General features: G+C 41.2%; 1 protein-coding gene across 2 annotated transcripts in view; it reads left to right on the top strand.

Annotated features, from left to right (window-relative positions):
• The window catches only part of COL7A1 (collagen type VII alpha 1 chain), a 151663-nt gene extending 135398 nt beyond the window's left edge, over positions 1-16265 (top strand). Inside the window, exons 97-116 of one of the 2 annotated variants that reach the window (XM_075183607.1) lie at positions 3585-3656; positions 4056-4091; positions 5058-5117; positions 5352-5396; positions 5737-5772; positions 7119-7154; positions 7238-7294; positions 7452-7523; positions 7881-7952; positions 8366-8401; positions 9409-9489; positions 9664-9717; positions 10390-10443; positions 11535-11597; positions 11911-11973; positions 12680-12796; positions 13169-13246; positions 13793-13846; positions 14475-14523; positions 15270-16265. In XM_075183607.1, coding sequence (XP_075039708.1) covers positions 3585-3656; positions 4056-4091; positions 5058-5117; positions 5352-5396; positions 5737-5772; positions 7119-7154; positions 7238-7294; positions 7452-7523; positions 7881-7952; positions 8366-8401; positions 9409-9489; positions 9664-9717; positions 10390-10443; positions 11535-11597; positions 11911-11973; positions 12680-12796; positions 13169-13246; positions 13793-13846; positions 14475-14523; positions 15270-15418 — 1284 coding nt within the window. In that variant the 3' untranslated portion in view covers positions 15419-16265. The remainder of the gene's footprint in view (positions 1-3584; positions 3657-4055; positions 4092-5057; positions 5118-5351; positions 5397-5736; positions 5773-7118; positions 7155-7237; positions 7295-7451; positions 7524-7880; positions 7953-8365; positions 8402-9408; positions 9490-9663; positions 9718-10389; positions 10444-11534; positions 11598-11910; positions 11974-12679; positions 12797-13168; positions 13247-13792; positions 13847-14474; positions 14524-15269) is intronic. The other variant, XM_075183606.1, reaches the window with a different exon arrangement.
• The last annotated feature ends 440 nt before the right edge of the window (positions 16266-16705 follow it).

Raw genomic sequence — 16705 nt, forward strand, 5'->3', positions numbered from 1 at the left:
CTCTTCCCGGACATTTAGGAACCGTGGCCGTCCACCATCCTGAGGGTCTGCGCATGCGCAGCCCTTTTCTATACTTCAGTGTATACCCCTTTAACTTAATTGGCAGATCAGGCAACCTCCCTATATTAAGCACCTGTGGTCACTACCACGTTGCCTGATCTTGGAGTCTCATTCCTCATGAGCCTCTGAAGGTGTTCCTGTATTACTTGTGTATTCAGTGCTGCTGATTCCTGTGGTTTCCAAACCACTTCTACTACTGTGGTTCCATACCACTTCTACCATCAACTGTATCATCATGACTGTTTGCTGATTCCTATCCGCTGCCTCCGTGCACTACAGTCTTCTACACCACTTCAACGTTATTTTATATCAATGTGACTGTTTGCTCATTGCTATCCGCTGCCTCCGTGCACTCCAGCTTTTACCTCACTCACCTGCTTCTCATCAAGTCTGTTTGCTGATTTCTATCCGCTGCCTCCGTGCACTACAGTCTCCTGCTTGCAACTCGCCTGTGTTCAACATCGTGACTGCCAGCTGACTACTATCCGCTGCCTCTGTGCACTACAGTCTCCTGCTTGCAACTCGCCTGTGTTCAACATCGTGACTGCCAGCTGACTACTATCCGCTGCCTCTGTGCACTACAGTCTCCTGCTTGCAACTCGCCTGTGTTCAACATCGTGACTGCCAGCTGATTACTATCCGCTGCCTCCGTGCACTCCACTCTCATCTCATCTTTGCTGTGACTTCCTCGAGACTGCCGCTTTTCATTACCATCTGCTACACTTCGTGATCTATAGCTCCTGCCCTGCGCTGCACTCCTGTTTCCCATCGCTGTTGGTTCCTGTGGTTGCTACTGGTTACCTCCGTGTGCTGCTGAGTCCTGCCGCTGTGGTCAGCGCTATCGTCCATCTCCTGCTGATCCACTCTCCACGCCTTCACGTGTTCCACTGGTCTCTACCCTCCTGTCAGCATTGGATTTGTATCTCTTCTACTACCCTCTGCTGGATCATCTCCATTCTCCTGGGTTTCCTATGAGTCCAGTTCCACGTGTTGCTGACTCCTGTGGGTTCGTGTCCCTGTCGGTCTACTCACCTGTGCGCTGCACCTGCTAGACCGCTGCTTCACCTATCCAGGGACTTCCTATCCAGTCGGCCTCCAGCCGCTCAGGTACCGCTGCAATCCCATCTGACTGCTACTGCTGAACCACGGTATGCATACTTCTCATTGACTGTGCTGTGTATTGCATATCTTGCTGGACTGTGTTTGGTTCTCTCTGGAGTCTGCTATCCGCTGAGTCTATTGCCATCATTGACTGTGTTATCATTGTGCTGGACTACTTCAAGAGACTTTCTAGATTGCAGACCCGATCAGTCATTTACATATATATATATCTATATTGTGCATATTACTGTGGATCGTGTATAAGGTGCCTGTGTATATCCTGTGTTGCAGTCTTCCCCCGTGCACCTCCTCACATATATATATTCAGTGGTACAACTTGCTGATGTCAGACCACTGATCCCTGTTTCCGGTATCACCTGTTCCATTATCCTCTCACATAGCAGTGGTACAACTTGCTACCGCAGACCACTGACTACTTGGATACCTCCACTCGGATTCCATTCCTTCACTCAGACAGCGGTACAACTTGCTACCCGCAGACCGCTGACTCTCATCACCTCCTTGTTTCTGTTGGACATTCCTCCTCACTATAGCAGTGGTACAACTTGCTATCGCAGACCACTGACTACCTTCACGTGTCCTTGTCCATACAGTTCCTTGTGTATCATTACCTCATTATTACCAGTGTTGCTAGTCATAGACTTTCCTGAGCATCTCATCGGCCATCATTTCATGTTCCGTGATCACCCAGCTACCAGAGTACCCGATTACCATCTACATTGCTCTGGTAAGCCTACCATCTGGTGATCCCTGGGTAAAGACTCCTAGTGCCCGTGACAACCTGATTGGTTGCTATGGACAACACCTCCACTTTTTCAAACCCGTAGTTCAGTAAATAAATCCCCTGAAGTGATTTATTTAAAGGCCAAGGGCTAGATTTACTGAACTGTTGCCTATAGCAACCAATCAGATTCTAGCTGTCATTTTGTAGAATGTACTAAATAAATGATAACTAGAATCTGATTGATTGCTATAGGCAACATCTCCACTTTCTCAAACCCGCAGTTTAGTAAATATACCCCAAAATCTCTTTATTGACAGCAATAGGAACAGTGACACCTACAGGTTCTAAGAGGGGGGGGCATCATAAATAATTAGTACATCTTATACACTATTTTAGCCTAATTCATTGAGGCACGTAAATGCTGATACATGCCGTATTTTGCGTAATATCTCTCTGCGCATGTCCAGAAACAAACCATACGCCAGAGAATGCAGCAATGTCTAATTCATCTTCGAGCGCAAGGGACCCTTACAACAGTTTAGGATTTAATGGGCGGAACAGGGAGGGTACTGGGTGTATGCATGTAGTAAGGGCGAGCCAAGCTCCAGCATAGCAGCAGTGTCTGATTCAAGCTTTGGGCATCACGGTACGTGTTTTTCTGTCGTATCACTTGCACCAGCTACAGGTCGGGTGTAAGTGCTGATTACTAGTGATGACGGCTGTGTATGCAGCTAGAACATGTGTTTGCAATCAGCAGCAACTGTAAAAATACATTTTATGTACAGTAGACCAGTAGCGCACGCAGGGGGGGTTTCTGGGTCTCCAGAACCCCCCCCTCCGCTAAAAAGTGCCCTACATGTCGGCACTGTAGTATTCAGCAGCCGCGGCGCTGTCTAAGAAGCGTCCGCGGCGGTGCTGTATTGTATACAGCACCGCCGCGGACGCTTCTTTGACAACGCCGCGGCTGCTGTATACTACAGTGCAGCCGAAACGGCGCTGCCGCGCATGCGCGGCAGGTCTCTAGGTTTATTTTATTTTTTTCCAGGGGCGGAGGAAACCCTCCCTTGACAAATCCTCCGTGCGCCCCTGTAGACATTCATAACATCCTAATAAATGTATTTTATGGGGAGGGGAATAAAAAAATACAATATTTTTTAATGTTTTATCCTTAATGATTCTATTATTAATAGGTAACATTAATTGAAAAGTTTTTTTTCTGTGCGTTATTTTGGGACTTTATATTCCCCATATGTACGGGTCGTATCCTACAGTGTATTGTCTATTAGAGCAGAGCGCACCTAGACCCATAATCAGTACCACACGTATCTTTATATCCGCTCCTTGTTGAATACAGACATGCGTATGCCTGATTTACATGTAGTTTAAAAAAAAACGCACAATGCGCTCGTTTTGCGTCCCTTAATGATTCAGGCCCTATTTGTTTCTTAGTGAAATACTGTAATTAGCTAATGCATTTATACGTCTGTTTAAACATCACACTTAAAGACTGTAACTTAATGGCTGTGATATCCAGAGTACATTTCAATACAACAACAACAATAGCAGATCAGTAAGTCTAGGAAACAGTTTTTGACGAATAGAATCTGTTATATAATGAATATATGTATATAGTTATTAAACATGTTTATGCAGGATTTCATAATCAATTTTTATTTAGGGTTTGATAGGTTTCCCTGGAAGAGAAGGAAATCCAGGACCCCAGGGGCCGCTGGGACCTTCTGGACCATCGGTAAGGACCTGTTATGACCCAATCCCTACAGTGCAGAAACAGAGACAAAATATGGCACTGTTACGCATGGTACACTTAGTGGAAACTTTATGTGGCCATAGGTAGCACTGTTTATGTATGTTAAATAGCAATCACCTTTTTCATTTTATTGTCTATTACAAGCTTTATGAATGAACGATTGAACTCGATAAACATATGTATTTTGTCAACATAAATAATTATGTAACCAATCTTCAACCATGTGGTCTCTGTACCTCCATAAAGGTTCCCAGTCCACAGGCAGCTGCCTAGGCTGCTTCATTTCTCAATATTCACATAAGACACAAACGTGTTTATACTGAATGTGTAACTTACCTTAGTATGTTTAATATAAGTATTAATGTTTCTGTTTAATTTAAGGGTCCCCCGGGATCTGCAGGAGGAAAAGGTGACAAGGTGAGAGCCAGAAGAATTATGAAATCGTTCACCTGATAAATATGTATTATATTATGTGTGTGTGCGTGTCTGTGCGTGTGTGTGTATATATATATATATATATATATATATATATATATATATATATCTATCCCAATTGTCTGGAGGGATACACATGTAATACGGATATTTTGCACTAAATTAAATTAACATTTGTTGGTCAAGAGATATAAGTAAGTTTTTTTTTTTTTTAATTCTATGTAACATTGTTAGTAAATTGCCGTTAGACAGTTTTAGAAGTCTTATTGCAGTGATGGGCATCAGGCGGCCCTATGTGGCCCTCTAAGTCTTCACCTGTGGCCCCCAGCTCCTTAATGACTTACCGTCAGATGTGCTTGTTACAACTTGTAACACTTGTATACAATGCCTGCTGCTATGTTATTACAGATAGGTGTCTCTTACTTTGATTAAATGTATTGTTATTTCTTATTGCTGAGATTAAAGGTAACATCACCCGAAGTGTTGCCTGTCACTGTGTTATTGTAACAGCTACATACCATTGTGTAAATAAAGTGTATTTACAGGTTATTCTGTCGCAACTGTTCTGTAAAACATACAAACATAAATCACTCTGCAACCGCCATCTTATTGTGCTTCATATTTACATGTATTAATGGGAGTATAGGCTGCTTCACTTGCATTAAGAAAGAATCCAACAGCGCCTCCAGTGGTCACGTTATTATAAGCTTGTTTGACATGACCATATGATATATTTTTAAAAGAACATCTCTCAGAAATGGGAGTACTCCTGTTTTACTCTGCAATCAATGTTCTAAACAACATTTTTTGTTTTTAGACCTTTCGTTGTGAACACTGCAGCAGAATGCAATGATTTAATGCCTGTTATTCAGCCATGTAACATTCACACCCCTGTATACATGTGTTATATATTTGTTTTTGCTGAACTTGAATTGTTGTCTTTATTAGGGCGACACAGGAATTGGCCAGTTGGGCGCTAGAGGAGAGCGAGGAGATCCAGGACCGAGGGTAAGATCGATCTACATGACCTGATTTGAGTTACTATGTATATATATATATGTGCTATGTAGACTGTAATATAGATGATAGGTAGGCAACCTATGTTTCACCAGCTGTGTGGATCCGTAAGTCCCAACATGCCCTGCTAGCCAACAGCTGGAGAGCAATAGGTTACCTGATTTACATAGTCATCGTTCTGAGCACCTTCATAAATCCTGACCTCTTTCATTTCTATAATTGCAGGGAGAGGATGGACGTCCCGGGTCAGAAGGAGACCGTGGCCTCCCGGTAAGTGCCCAGTCATCTGTTTTGAAGAATCTTGTCAAACTTTCATGTATTTCGATTCTTGTCCTATTGGTATTTGTGTGAGGTCATCATCTGCTGACACTAAAAGTTATCCAGCCAACCTACGTGTGTGGCCAAATCAGATCTTAATCTTAGTCTCCCTCCTCTCGTGCCAAGTGGCAGGATCGGCCTGCGAGTGGCCAGGTGTAGATGGGTGTGCGGCCGATGGACCATCTGTTGGGCATTCTTCTTCTAATATTATAACAGCTATATGTCTACTGTTCATGGGTGGGCTTTACTAACAGAAAATATTAAGTTGAATTGCTTTTCATTGTATTTTAAGGGTCTTGCTGGAAACAGAGGAGAACGGGGAGACAAGGTAAGAAACAAATCATTAGTACCAGACCTTTTTTTGTATTGTTCAAATGAAATCAGTTATGTAGACACCTAGGGCTAGATTTACTAAGCTTCGGGTTTGAAAAAGTGGGGATGTTGCCTATAACAACCAATCAGATTCTAGCTGTCATTTATTTAGTACATTCTACAAAATGATAGCTAGAATCTGATTGGTTGCTATAGGCAACATCCCCACTTTTTCAAACCAGCAGCTTAGTAAATCTGGCCCCTAGTAATTTTTTAGCATAGGGCAGGTTATAATTCATATGATAATTGTCTTCAGACAGATCATGTTGGGGTGTAGTGTACTATGTCTGTATAGAGTGTAATAGAATTGTATTATGATCATGTCCAGTGGTCAGGTCATGTTGGGGGTGTAGTGTCCTATGTCTGTATAGAGTGTAATAGAATTGTATTATGATCATGTCCAGTGGTCAGATCATGTTGGGGTGCGGTGTCCTATGTCTGTATATAGTGTAATAGAATTGTATTATGATCATGTCCAGTGGTCAGGTCATGTTGGGGGTGTAGTGTCCTATGTCTGTATAGAGTGTAATAGAATTGTATTATGATCACGTCCAGTGGTCAGATCATGTTGGAGGTGTAGTGTCCTATGTCTGTATATAGTGTAATAGAATTGTATTATGATCATGTCCAGTGGTCAGGTCATGTTGGGGGTGTAGTGTCCTATGTCTGTATAGAGTATAATAGAATTGTATTATGATCATGTCCAGTGGTCAGGTCATGTTGGGGGTGTAGTGTCCTATGTCTGTAGACAGTGTAATAGAATTGTATTATGATCATGTCCAGTGGTCAGGTCATGTTGGAGGTGTAGTGTCCTATGTCTGTATATAGTGTAATAGAATTGTATTATGATCATGTCCAGTGGTCAGGTCATGTTGGGGGTGTAGTGTCCTATGTCTGTATAGAGTATAATAGAATTGTATTATGATCATGTCCAGTGGTCAGGTCATGTTGGGGGTGTAGTGTCCTATGTCTGTAGACAGTGTAATAGAATTGTATTACGATCATGTCCAGTGGTCAGGTCATGTTGGAGGTGTAGTGTCCTATGTCTGTATAGAGTGTAATAGAATTGTATTATGATCATGTCCAGTGGTCAGGTCATGTTGGAGGTGTAGTGTCCTAGGTCTGTATACAGTGTAATAGAATTGTATTATGATCATGTCCAGTGGTCAGGTCATGTTGGAGGTGTAGTGTCCTATGTCTGTATAGTTATACAGTCATTATATTCATAAAGTATATTCAAATGCTGGCAACTTTGTTTCCTTACATGATTATGTGACTTCATCTCATGTTATTACCTTACAGGGTGATTCAGGCCCAGTAGGAATTAAAGGGGACAAGGTAACACTTAATCTTTATGAACAACGACTTTGTTTTCGTACTTGTAGAGCAGTTTTGATGTGTTTTATTTTACCCCTATCTAGGGTGACACAATGACCATTGAAGGACCACCTGGTGCAAGAGGAAATAAAGGAGAAACGGTATGTCACATGTATGTCACTGTCATCATTTATTCTAGAGGGTAAAGTCCATAATTCACGTACAGACTGTAATGAAGGTTTTAAAGCTGCCTTGAACGCATATCGTCTTCCCACGAGCAAAGCTTAATGTACTAACATTTCTTCTGCTTTCTGTCAGGGTGACCGAGGAGTGAAAGGTTCTGAGGGTGAAAAGGGGGACAAGGGTGACCAAGGAGTGAACGGAGAGAAGGTAAGACCACCGAGGCTCAATCAGAAGACCATTAGGACTTTATATGATGCACAGCTAGTCCGAGGCTGTTGTAATAAATAGATTTACTAAACCTTCTAATACGGTGGAGGTGTTGCCCATAGCAACCAATCAGATTCTGGCTATCACTGTTCTAGAATGCACAAGATAAATGATAGCTAGAATCTGATTGGTTGCTATGGGCAACACCTCCACCGTATTAGAAGGTTAGTAAATCTACCCTTTAACCTTTATTTATTGAAATAAATGATCATTGTTTTACACACTGCTTCTTGTGTTTGAGTTCTGGATGCTAAACTTTGGTGGGAACCAGAATAACCTCTTAATTTTTGGCAATAGGGAGTTAAAGGAGAACAAGGAGACAAAGGAGCCACTGGCTTTGTAGGACCTCGAGGACCTGGTGGGCAAAAGGTAATAACCCATTTAACACGTATATCACACACCGTCATATCCACCACAGGAGTCTCTCTAGATCACCCAATATTATATTACTGGTAAAGCTGATATTTAACATGGACTGGCTTTTTTTATCATAACGGTCATATATTTCAACTGGCTGATTAAATTAATTGCTCTGTTCTGCACCTTTGAAATCTTATGCACAAAACGGTAAACGTTTTCAATGTTGCTGTTACTATCTATGTAGAACATTTGGCCCCACAAATCCTTTCACATAGACAACTATTACAAGAGTGCCCTCTGCTGGCTTGAACCAGATATAGTGTAAAATCATTTCCATACTTTGTTCATGTAAGCGTTGTGTAAGTGTATTATTGCTTTCTTAAGTCGAATAAAAAAAAACTGACATCTACGTGTTTTCCTAGGGAGAAATGGGAGAGCCCGGAGAGCCTGGAGATGCCGTGAGTGTCCCTGTTTTACCTAGAAATATATTTACCATTTATTTAGAGAAGGGACTTGACGAATCGCATCATTTTGGCCTCGCCCCTAAACAATTATCACTATTTTGACCAATTACAGCAGGGAGTGGAGCTAAGTTGATACAATATTTGCGTCATTAAGCCCCGTCCCCTCCAATTATCAATTGCTGGGGCGAGAATTGGAGGTTGCCCTGCTCTCCCGGGATCCCGGGAGGTCTTCCAGAAATGCGGGAGTCTCTCGGACATTCCGGGAGAGTAGGCAACTATGCGTTAAAGAAAAGCAGCTCATGAATGTCTAGAGACTGTAGTGTCTTTTACATTTCTGTCTCCATTGAAAATGGCCACCTCCATATTCATCAATACAAGGACATAGGGTGCGATTTCTGAACTGTGTCATCATGCCACAGATGGCGAAGCCAACCACGTCTTGTACTGGCTCAGCATCAGGGAGAATGCAGACTCTTCAGGGAGTGAGGGAGATCACCCCTATTTCAGGGACTCTCCCTAACATTCAGGGAGAGTTGACAAGTATGATGTTAACCTTGCCTTGCTATAATAATGAATCATACATTTTCAGTTAGATGTTTCTTAACATAATTCTGCTACTTGAATGTGTAACCAGCTGACTGTATTGACCACAGACATTAACGTTTCTAACTACCTTTTCTAAGCTCTGGCGGAAGCATCTTGGTTAATGCACTAGTAGAGTGCCGCTACGTCGCTTGACTTCCTCTCATTTGCATACTACAGCCACTGGCACTAGACAGGTAATGCTAACGGGACATGCTGGAGAAAAATTACTTTAAAAAAAAATAAAAGTAACCTTTTTCTGGAGTAAAGTGCAAGCGCGACATAGTGACATAGAAACAGCTTTATATTCGTAGTGACAGATGAACTCATTTTTTTACCAATGCGCAATCCCACTTACAGTCACAGTGATCTATATGGGGTTCCCTGACATTCCGCTGATCTATGCTTAATGTTCTTAGGGTATCCCAGGTAAAGACGCTCTACCTGGAGGACGGGGAGAGAAAGGAGATCATGGAGTTAATGGTCTACGAGGACCGAAGGTGAGAATCCTGATTGATATATTGGTAATAGTATCCTGAACTAGTCCTTTGGTGGCCACAACAGGCATAATTATAGAGACATTATGCTAAAATATTAATGCATGCAGTCCAGTTATGTCAAGTGTATGGAGAATATTCCATTCATGTCCCCATTGGTCATGTCTTGTGTTTTAGGGTGACCGTGGTGTGAAAGGTCTCTGTGGCCAAGATGGAGAAAAGGGAGATAAGGTAATATAATAACCTCCAGAAGCAAGTGTTTTATATACTGTATATGAGCATGAAACGTTATATATGAACTCTTTCGACTCCCCCCTGACCTTACACTGCAGGCCTCTTAAAAAGAAACAATGGAAATCTAGTATTACTTCCCTTTTCATTAAAAAAAAAGCTGAAATGATAAAGCACATTATAACTGGTATGCTTAGCGAGACTTCTCTGGTCATGCAGCTGTGTGTGTGTGAATGTACACCGATCAATATTCAGTCTAGACAGAGCATTTTTTCTACCTTGGAGACTGTAAGCTAATCGTCACACTCAGGCTTCTTTAGTGCCCCAAAATCATGCAAGATAGAGAAGCGCCTCCCTTCTAAGCGATACTAGTGTTTTCTAAAGTATAAAAACAAACATCATGCTGGGGGATTAAGTTAAGTATAATCACATAAGTTATTACAGATATATTATTGAGCTTCTTAATAAACAGAAGTTTAAATATTCAAATGTCTAATAATGGGTTTACTTATTCTACAAAATATTAATTAGCTCCTGTAAGTACAGGAAGTTGTTTATGTTCCATGTATAATGTTTAATATTTAGATCTGTCTCCTCATCTGTATTACATACTTTCTGTTTTTAGTGTGTTTCTAAATTATTTTTATAACTATTAAATGTTACTAATTTTAGGGTGAGACGGGCATGCCTGGACGGTCTGGACTTCTTGGGAGGAAGGGCGATGCGGTAAGTGATCATGTAATATAGTTATAGTGTTTATCCCTGATTTAATATTGCACAGAACATTGTGTGATATTAATTGATCGATGTGACCATATTGATCAGTTATAGTATCATGTGTGGGGTTATCGTTCCCAATCAAAATCCAATCCGACGCTACCCACAGCTCCAAGGTCTGTGTATTCTCCTACATGCTCTGGTTGTTTCTGCCAGTGCCCATGTAAATATTGTTATTGTTGTATGTTGTATATTATTGTCTACAGCCATTAACGTGTCTGCAAAAATGCAAATGCTTAATTTATGGGCAAATGGGCTTATTTGACGGCGTGATTGTATATGTGTTCTTGTGTGTCCTCTTTCTGCATTTGGCTAATGCCTCTGTGAAAATAAGGACACTTGCGGGAATCGTGCATGATGGGAAAAGTCAAACCGTCACTTATTAGTTGTGCCTACTATCACTTTTGGAACAACCCCTTTAATTAATTTCAAATTCACTTTTCTTTCACCTTAAATCCTTATTTATGCCTTGAAAAAAAAGCAAGGGGTCATTGGAACTGTCTTATCACTCGTTACTTGATTGGTATCTGTATATTTTATTGTTTTTATTACGTTGTTATCTTTGTACCTTAATGTGTTTTCTGGTGTAACTAGCACCTGGGTAGCGCAAAACACTCCCAGTCGTAAGCAACGGCCAATGCCCGACCTCTGCTATCCTCGAGCACATGTACTGCTGTTACCGCCATCTAGCCACGTGCTTTCCCATACAAGTGGGTGCAATTGGGCATATTTTGGAAGTGAGATAATGTGTAAAAATGGCATTTGATCCTTGGGGTTGGATTTTTTAAAGCTTTTAAAAGGAAACGTAGAGGTGTTGCCTATAGCAACCATTTAGATTCTAGCAGTCAGGTTCTAGAATGATTGGTTGCTATGGGCAACACCTCCACTGTTCTTTTTTAGAAGGGTTGATAAACCTACCCTGTGTGTCCCAGCCTGAGCTATTTTCTGTACAGAAATGCATTTGCTTATTGTTGTCTGCTTACCTCATCCCCGTTTATATCATCACATATAATAACAATAAAGAATTATTCTACCTGTAGGGGGAATCTGGAATCCCGGGACATCCCGGATTACCTGGAAAGGAAGGCCTTGTTGGCACTAAGGTAATACAGGGGACACAATACAGAATTTGGGTAACTAAGGAGAATGATCGAAAATCAAATGGTCCCCCATGTTGTAGATATAAATAAATATAAATAAATTCCCTTAGAACAAGTGATATCACTGAGGCATGAGGTACTTCATGCCTCCTATTTTAGTGATGTCAGTACTTCCTAGCTGAAAATTGTTTAGCCCACATATGTTATTTACCTGATGTTTCAAGTTATTTTAGTGCAGTAGACTACTTAGCACATAACCAATTGAAAACGACTCATTTAGAAATATTTATTTTTCATTTCTGGCCTCTCCCCGTAGGGCGACCGAGGGATAGAAGGTTTACAAGGCACAAAAGGGGATCAAGGAGAAAAAGGAGACAGGGTGAGTACCACAGGGTGTGCCACATTACAGGAGAAGACACTACACCAAGCCTGGACAACCTGTGGCTATGCAGGAGTCGTGAAACTACAAGTCCCAGCATGCTTTGTCAGCTGATAGCTGGCAGGTTGTGCTGGGAATTGTAGTTTCACAACACCTGGCGATCCACAGGTTGTTCACACCTGCCCTATACAATGGGGGTGATACGCAAACTATATTTTCATTGAAAAAGTAAAAAAGTCCAGAGAAGATTTCTGTGGCTTTAAATCTTCTCATGTTTGTTCACTATTATGTTGTTGTTTTTTGGTCTTCTTCAATATTATAAGTCACAAAATCAAAAAGATTTGGCACTAATAATTTAATGTAAGATTTTTTATTTATTTTTCTTAAAGTTTCCCTGTAGGGAAATTATTTTGTAGAATAATAATGATATGTTGATTATATTCAAGTAGAAATAGACTATAGCTAATAGTAACAGCAGACAGAACGCTAATTAATTATGAATAGTACGGAATTATCGGTGCTTTAGAGGTTATCCATGCCCCCCTTACTCTGCTATTCTGGTCTCCAAATTTTTTGTGACGTGCCCTGTTTATGCTATGTTCAGCCCCCAAAAAGAATTGTTTGGCTTTAGAACACAACACTATGTGTATCACCCATTAGCCAGGTTGCCATATTGGGCTAAAATATTTCACTTACCTGTTTTCAGGGTACTGTTGGCTCAATTGGTCCAGCTGGCCTGAGAGGCTCTGATGGACTTCCAGGCCCCGTTGGTACCCCAGGGCCTGTTGGTGTAAAGGGTCCGGAAGGTCTTCAAGGACAGAAGGTTTGGACATTGCTTAACGTTGATGTTACATTCTTACATTATTGTTTGCAAGTTATTTAAGCATGAAAACGTTTGTTCAAAATAAAAATCAATATGATTATGTTCTCCCACAGCTGAAAGTAAAATACAGTACCATATTCAGCAATATGTTTGGTGCCCATCCGATGTCTTGTTAGATTTATTTGTGAAGAAACCGCTGGGAATTTCATTTCATATTCCTGTCGCAGTGGTAATCAAACCTCTAGTATCAGTGCCCAGTGGTGGTATTAGTTGTAAAAAATAAAATTAAGTTGGAATAAGTGTGTTACTTGATAGAACCACATGGAATGCCGTTCTGCTTAACCTGTTTCTGTGGCCCTGCCTATTTTTAAGGGAGAAAGGGGCCCTCCTGGAGAGGCTATTGCGGGGGCACGTGGAGTTCCGGGAGTTCCAGGAGAACGAGGGGATCAGGTGAGGTGAACTTTTACTAAAACATGCATTAAACATACATTAAAAATAAATCTTAACAGGCAACATATTAATTAACGTATACGTGTTACAGTTGTACAGTGTGTTCTGCATGGGCGGGTATAAATATTCAAATGTATTCTTAGGGAGTGGCCGTCCCATGTACTGGCAGGAGCACGCTCAGTGTGGTAGTGAGAAGCTTTCTGTCACATCATGAAACTGGCTGTGTGTGCTTATAAGATTAGAACCACAGAACAGCCCACATCAACAGCCGACATAAATATTACCTAATACTTTATAGCAGGATGTGCCAGATTGAGATATTGAGGCACAGATTTATAGCTGATTTGGAATGGAATGTGTAGATTCCTCAACACGTCAGGTCAGACGCACATTACAGTTGGATCTAATTCCGCTCAGCATCTACATAGACTATTTTCTGACAACCAGCTGTGATATGCGGAGCATTAATATTTATAGGTGGGTAACCGCTGCACGGAAGCACTGTATCTTTATGTGGTATAAAATTTGTTTATTAAATATTTTCAGGGTAATATGGGACTGGAAGGAAATAAAGGGGATAAAGGGTCTCCGGGAATGACGGTAAGATACTCCCTTTGTGATTAGAAGTGAATACAACACTTTGATTTTCATGCTTAAAGTTTGTCAATTATGAAACCTGTGGGAAGGAGGTCTATTGTTTATTTCTTCTTTACTGTTTTTTTATTTATTCCCATATAAAAGTACACCAGAATCTTTAGCATGTTGACTGAGAATTTAATATTTTTTCAATTTCAAAATTCTTCCTCTGTGACAAGGAATATATTTTTAGACTACTAGAGTGGTGTAGTCTATCTCTTCCTCTCATTTGCATACGGATTCCTCCGACATATGAAAGGAGAAGCCAGCTGGGAGAAAGACTGATTTGAAAAAAAAAAAAAAAAACAAGCTACCTAAATAAAAAACATGATCAATATTTTTGACAGACTAATGAATCAGTCATGTATTTTGCTGCACTCTGTGTGAGTCTCCTTAGCATTACTCACACTCATATGTGCTACTTATGTGTATTACCTCATCTATTTATCTATTTGTTACTTGCTTCTGTATCCGGCACTACAGAATCTGTGGCGCCTTATAAATAAATAATACTACTCTATATTACACAATATTCTGCCCAGTACTGTATCTATATTACAGCATTATATTCTGTGTCTCTATTGTATCCCAGGAGGAGGAGATCCGAGGCTTCGTTAGGCAGGAAATGAGTCAGCATTGCGGTAAGTTGGATTATTCACGGTGGTATTCGATTCTAGGGTGATTCTGTACTCCTAGATTCTGATACTGGGGTTCTCAGCTATGCTGTAAACAACATTTAGAATGTTGGCATTAGCAACTCTGTATTTACCAAGATAAAAGGCTACCTTTAATTATTTATCGTGAACGTTCTAAAAACTGATCTGCTTAACACCTGTGTTCTGATACTACCGCAATTACCGGTGGCCATAGGATAAAGAGTGGATATGCTGCTCCCTTTAGCAGGGGGCATTGGAAGATGGCTATAAAGTGCCAGGAAAGAGTGTGGAATGTCCCCTGATAGTGCTAGGAATGTTATTGTACAGTTATTCAATACTGAAAAATAAGGACATTTTCAGCCAAAAAACATTTTCAGGGACAAATCTGTTAAACCTGGGACTTTCCCTGGAAATCAAGGACAGTTGGAAACTATGAATTTCTAATTGAATATATTCATTCTACTGTGCCCATACTACCACATGGCTGACCAGACCATCCAACCTTCTACCTGGTATTGCTGTTTCCTGTGTTGTGTCTATTGTCAGCCCAATAACCTTTATTTATCAGCCTTTTACGCTTAACGAAAATGTACAACAGGCAGAAAATAAAGTGGTTGTGTGTATGTACCACCAGTAGAGGGCACTGTACCATGATTGTAGGTGTCAGGTATGTGTTCGTTGCCTTCTCATAATTGTGTTTTTATCTCTTTTTATTTTTTTTTGTCTTTCAGCTTGTGGAGGTCAGTTCGCATTTCTTGAAACCAGTGTCGGTAACAAAATGTTTATTTATGAACATGTGTTTCTCCACAGAGCCGTAACTTACCATTTTAGCGCCTGGGGCGAGAAACAAAAATGTCGCCCCCGTAGCCCTCAATTTTAACTAAATGAACCTAAAATAGTCATAAACTGCGCCCCCCTCCCTTCAGTGTTGCTCCCTGGGCGGTCGCCCCCCTATTGCACAGCCCTAATTAAGGCCTTTTTCACTATATGGCTCGTCTACATGCAGACATTACACGCCAAAATTATTATTCAACTTCCAAATAATGCGTGTCTACTGAATGGGGCGATAGAGAATTAGGGAAACTGAAAGAGCAATCGATTGCCTCCAGACAGTGCACGCAGCCGTTTTGTCAGCTGAGCCACTATCCAGGAGTATTCAGCCTATCAGTTTACTAGAAACCAGTGACATCACTGAGCCATGAATAGATAGGCTGCACGCTCGTGGAAAATGACTTCGCCCACAAAATGACTCCGCCTCCCCTGTTGAGGTTTGTGGTTATGGGTACATTTGAATGAGGAGAATTAGATTTTGCTGCTGTATTATTAGACTCACAGACCATTACATGTGAAAACTGTGTGTGCATAAGCCTGCACTAATATTACTGGTAGGATATGAATATTAACCACTTTGGTGCCACATTGGTGGGTGGATTGTTGTGTGCCCCCTGTCCCAAATCTTACTTGTATTAAAAAAAATTCTAGATCCGTCAACTATGGTGAAACTGAAACACTTGTCTGCCATATTCAGCCAATTGTTGTCTTGATGGGTGCTGCAATCCCACAAGGGCTGGAGGGCCAAGCAAGACACTTAAAAAACACTTTCATATATAATACACATCTCTACAAAGATTAAAGCATCTCACACAGCGGACGTTGCCATTTTGTGTCGAGAACCAATATTCATGGAAATGCAGTCTATCGGGCCACTAGGAATCAGTTACATCACTAGGGTGCCTTGTCTCACTGGTTCCTAGTGATGTCACTAGGGTGCCTTGTCTCACTGGTTACTAGTGATGTCACTAGGGTGCCTTGTCTCACTGGTTCCTAGTGATGTCACTAGGAACCAGTTACATCACTAGGGCGCCTTGTCTCACTGGTTCCTAGTGATGTCACTAGGGTGCCTTGTCTCACTGGTTACTAGTGATGTCACTAGGGTGCCTTGTCTCACTGGTTCCTAGTGATGTCACTAGGAACCAGTTACATCACTAGGGCGCCTTGTCTCACTGGTTCCTAGTGACGTCACAAGGAACCAGTTACATCACTAGGGTGCCTTGTCTCACTGGTTCCTAGTGATGTCACTAGGAACCAGTTACATCACTAGGGTGCCTTGTCTCACTGGTTCCTAGTGATGTCACTAAGAACCAGTTACATCACTAGGGCGCCTTGT

Source organism: Mixophyes fleayi, chromosome 8 (genome assembly GCF_038048845.1).
Source record: "Mixophyes fleayi isolate aMixFle1 chromosome 8, aMixFle1.hap1, whole genome shotgun sequence".
NCBI lineage: Eukaryota > Metazoa > Chordata > Amphibia > Anura > Limnodynastidae > Mixophyes > Mixophyes fleayi.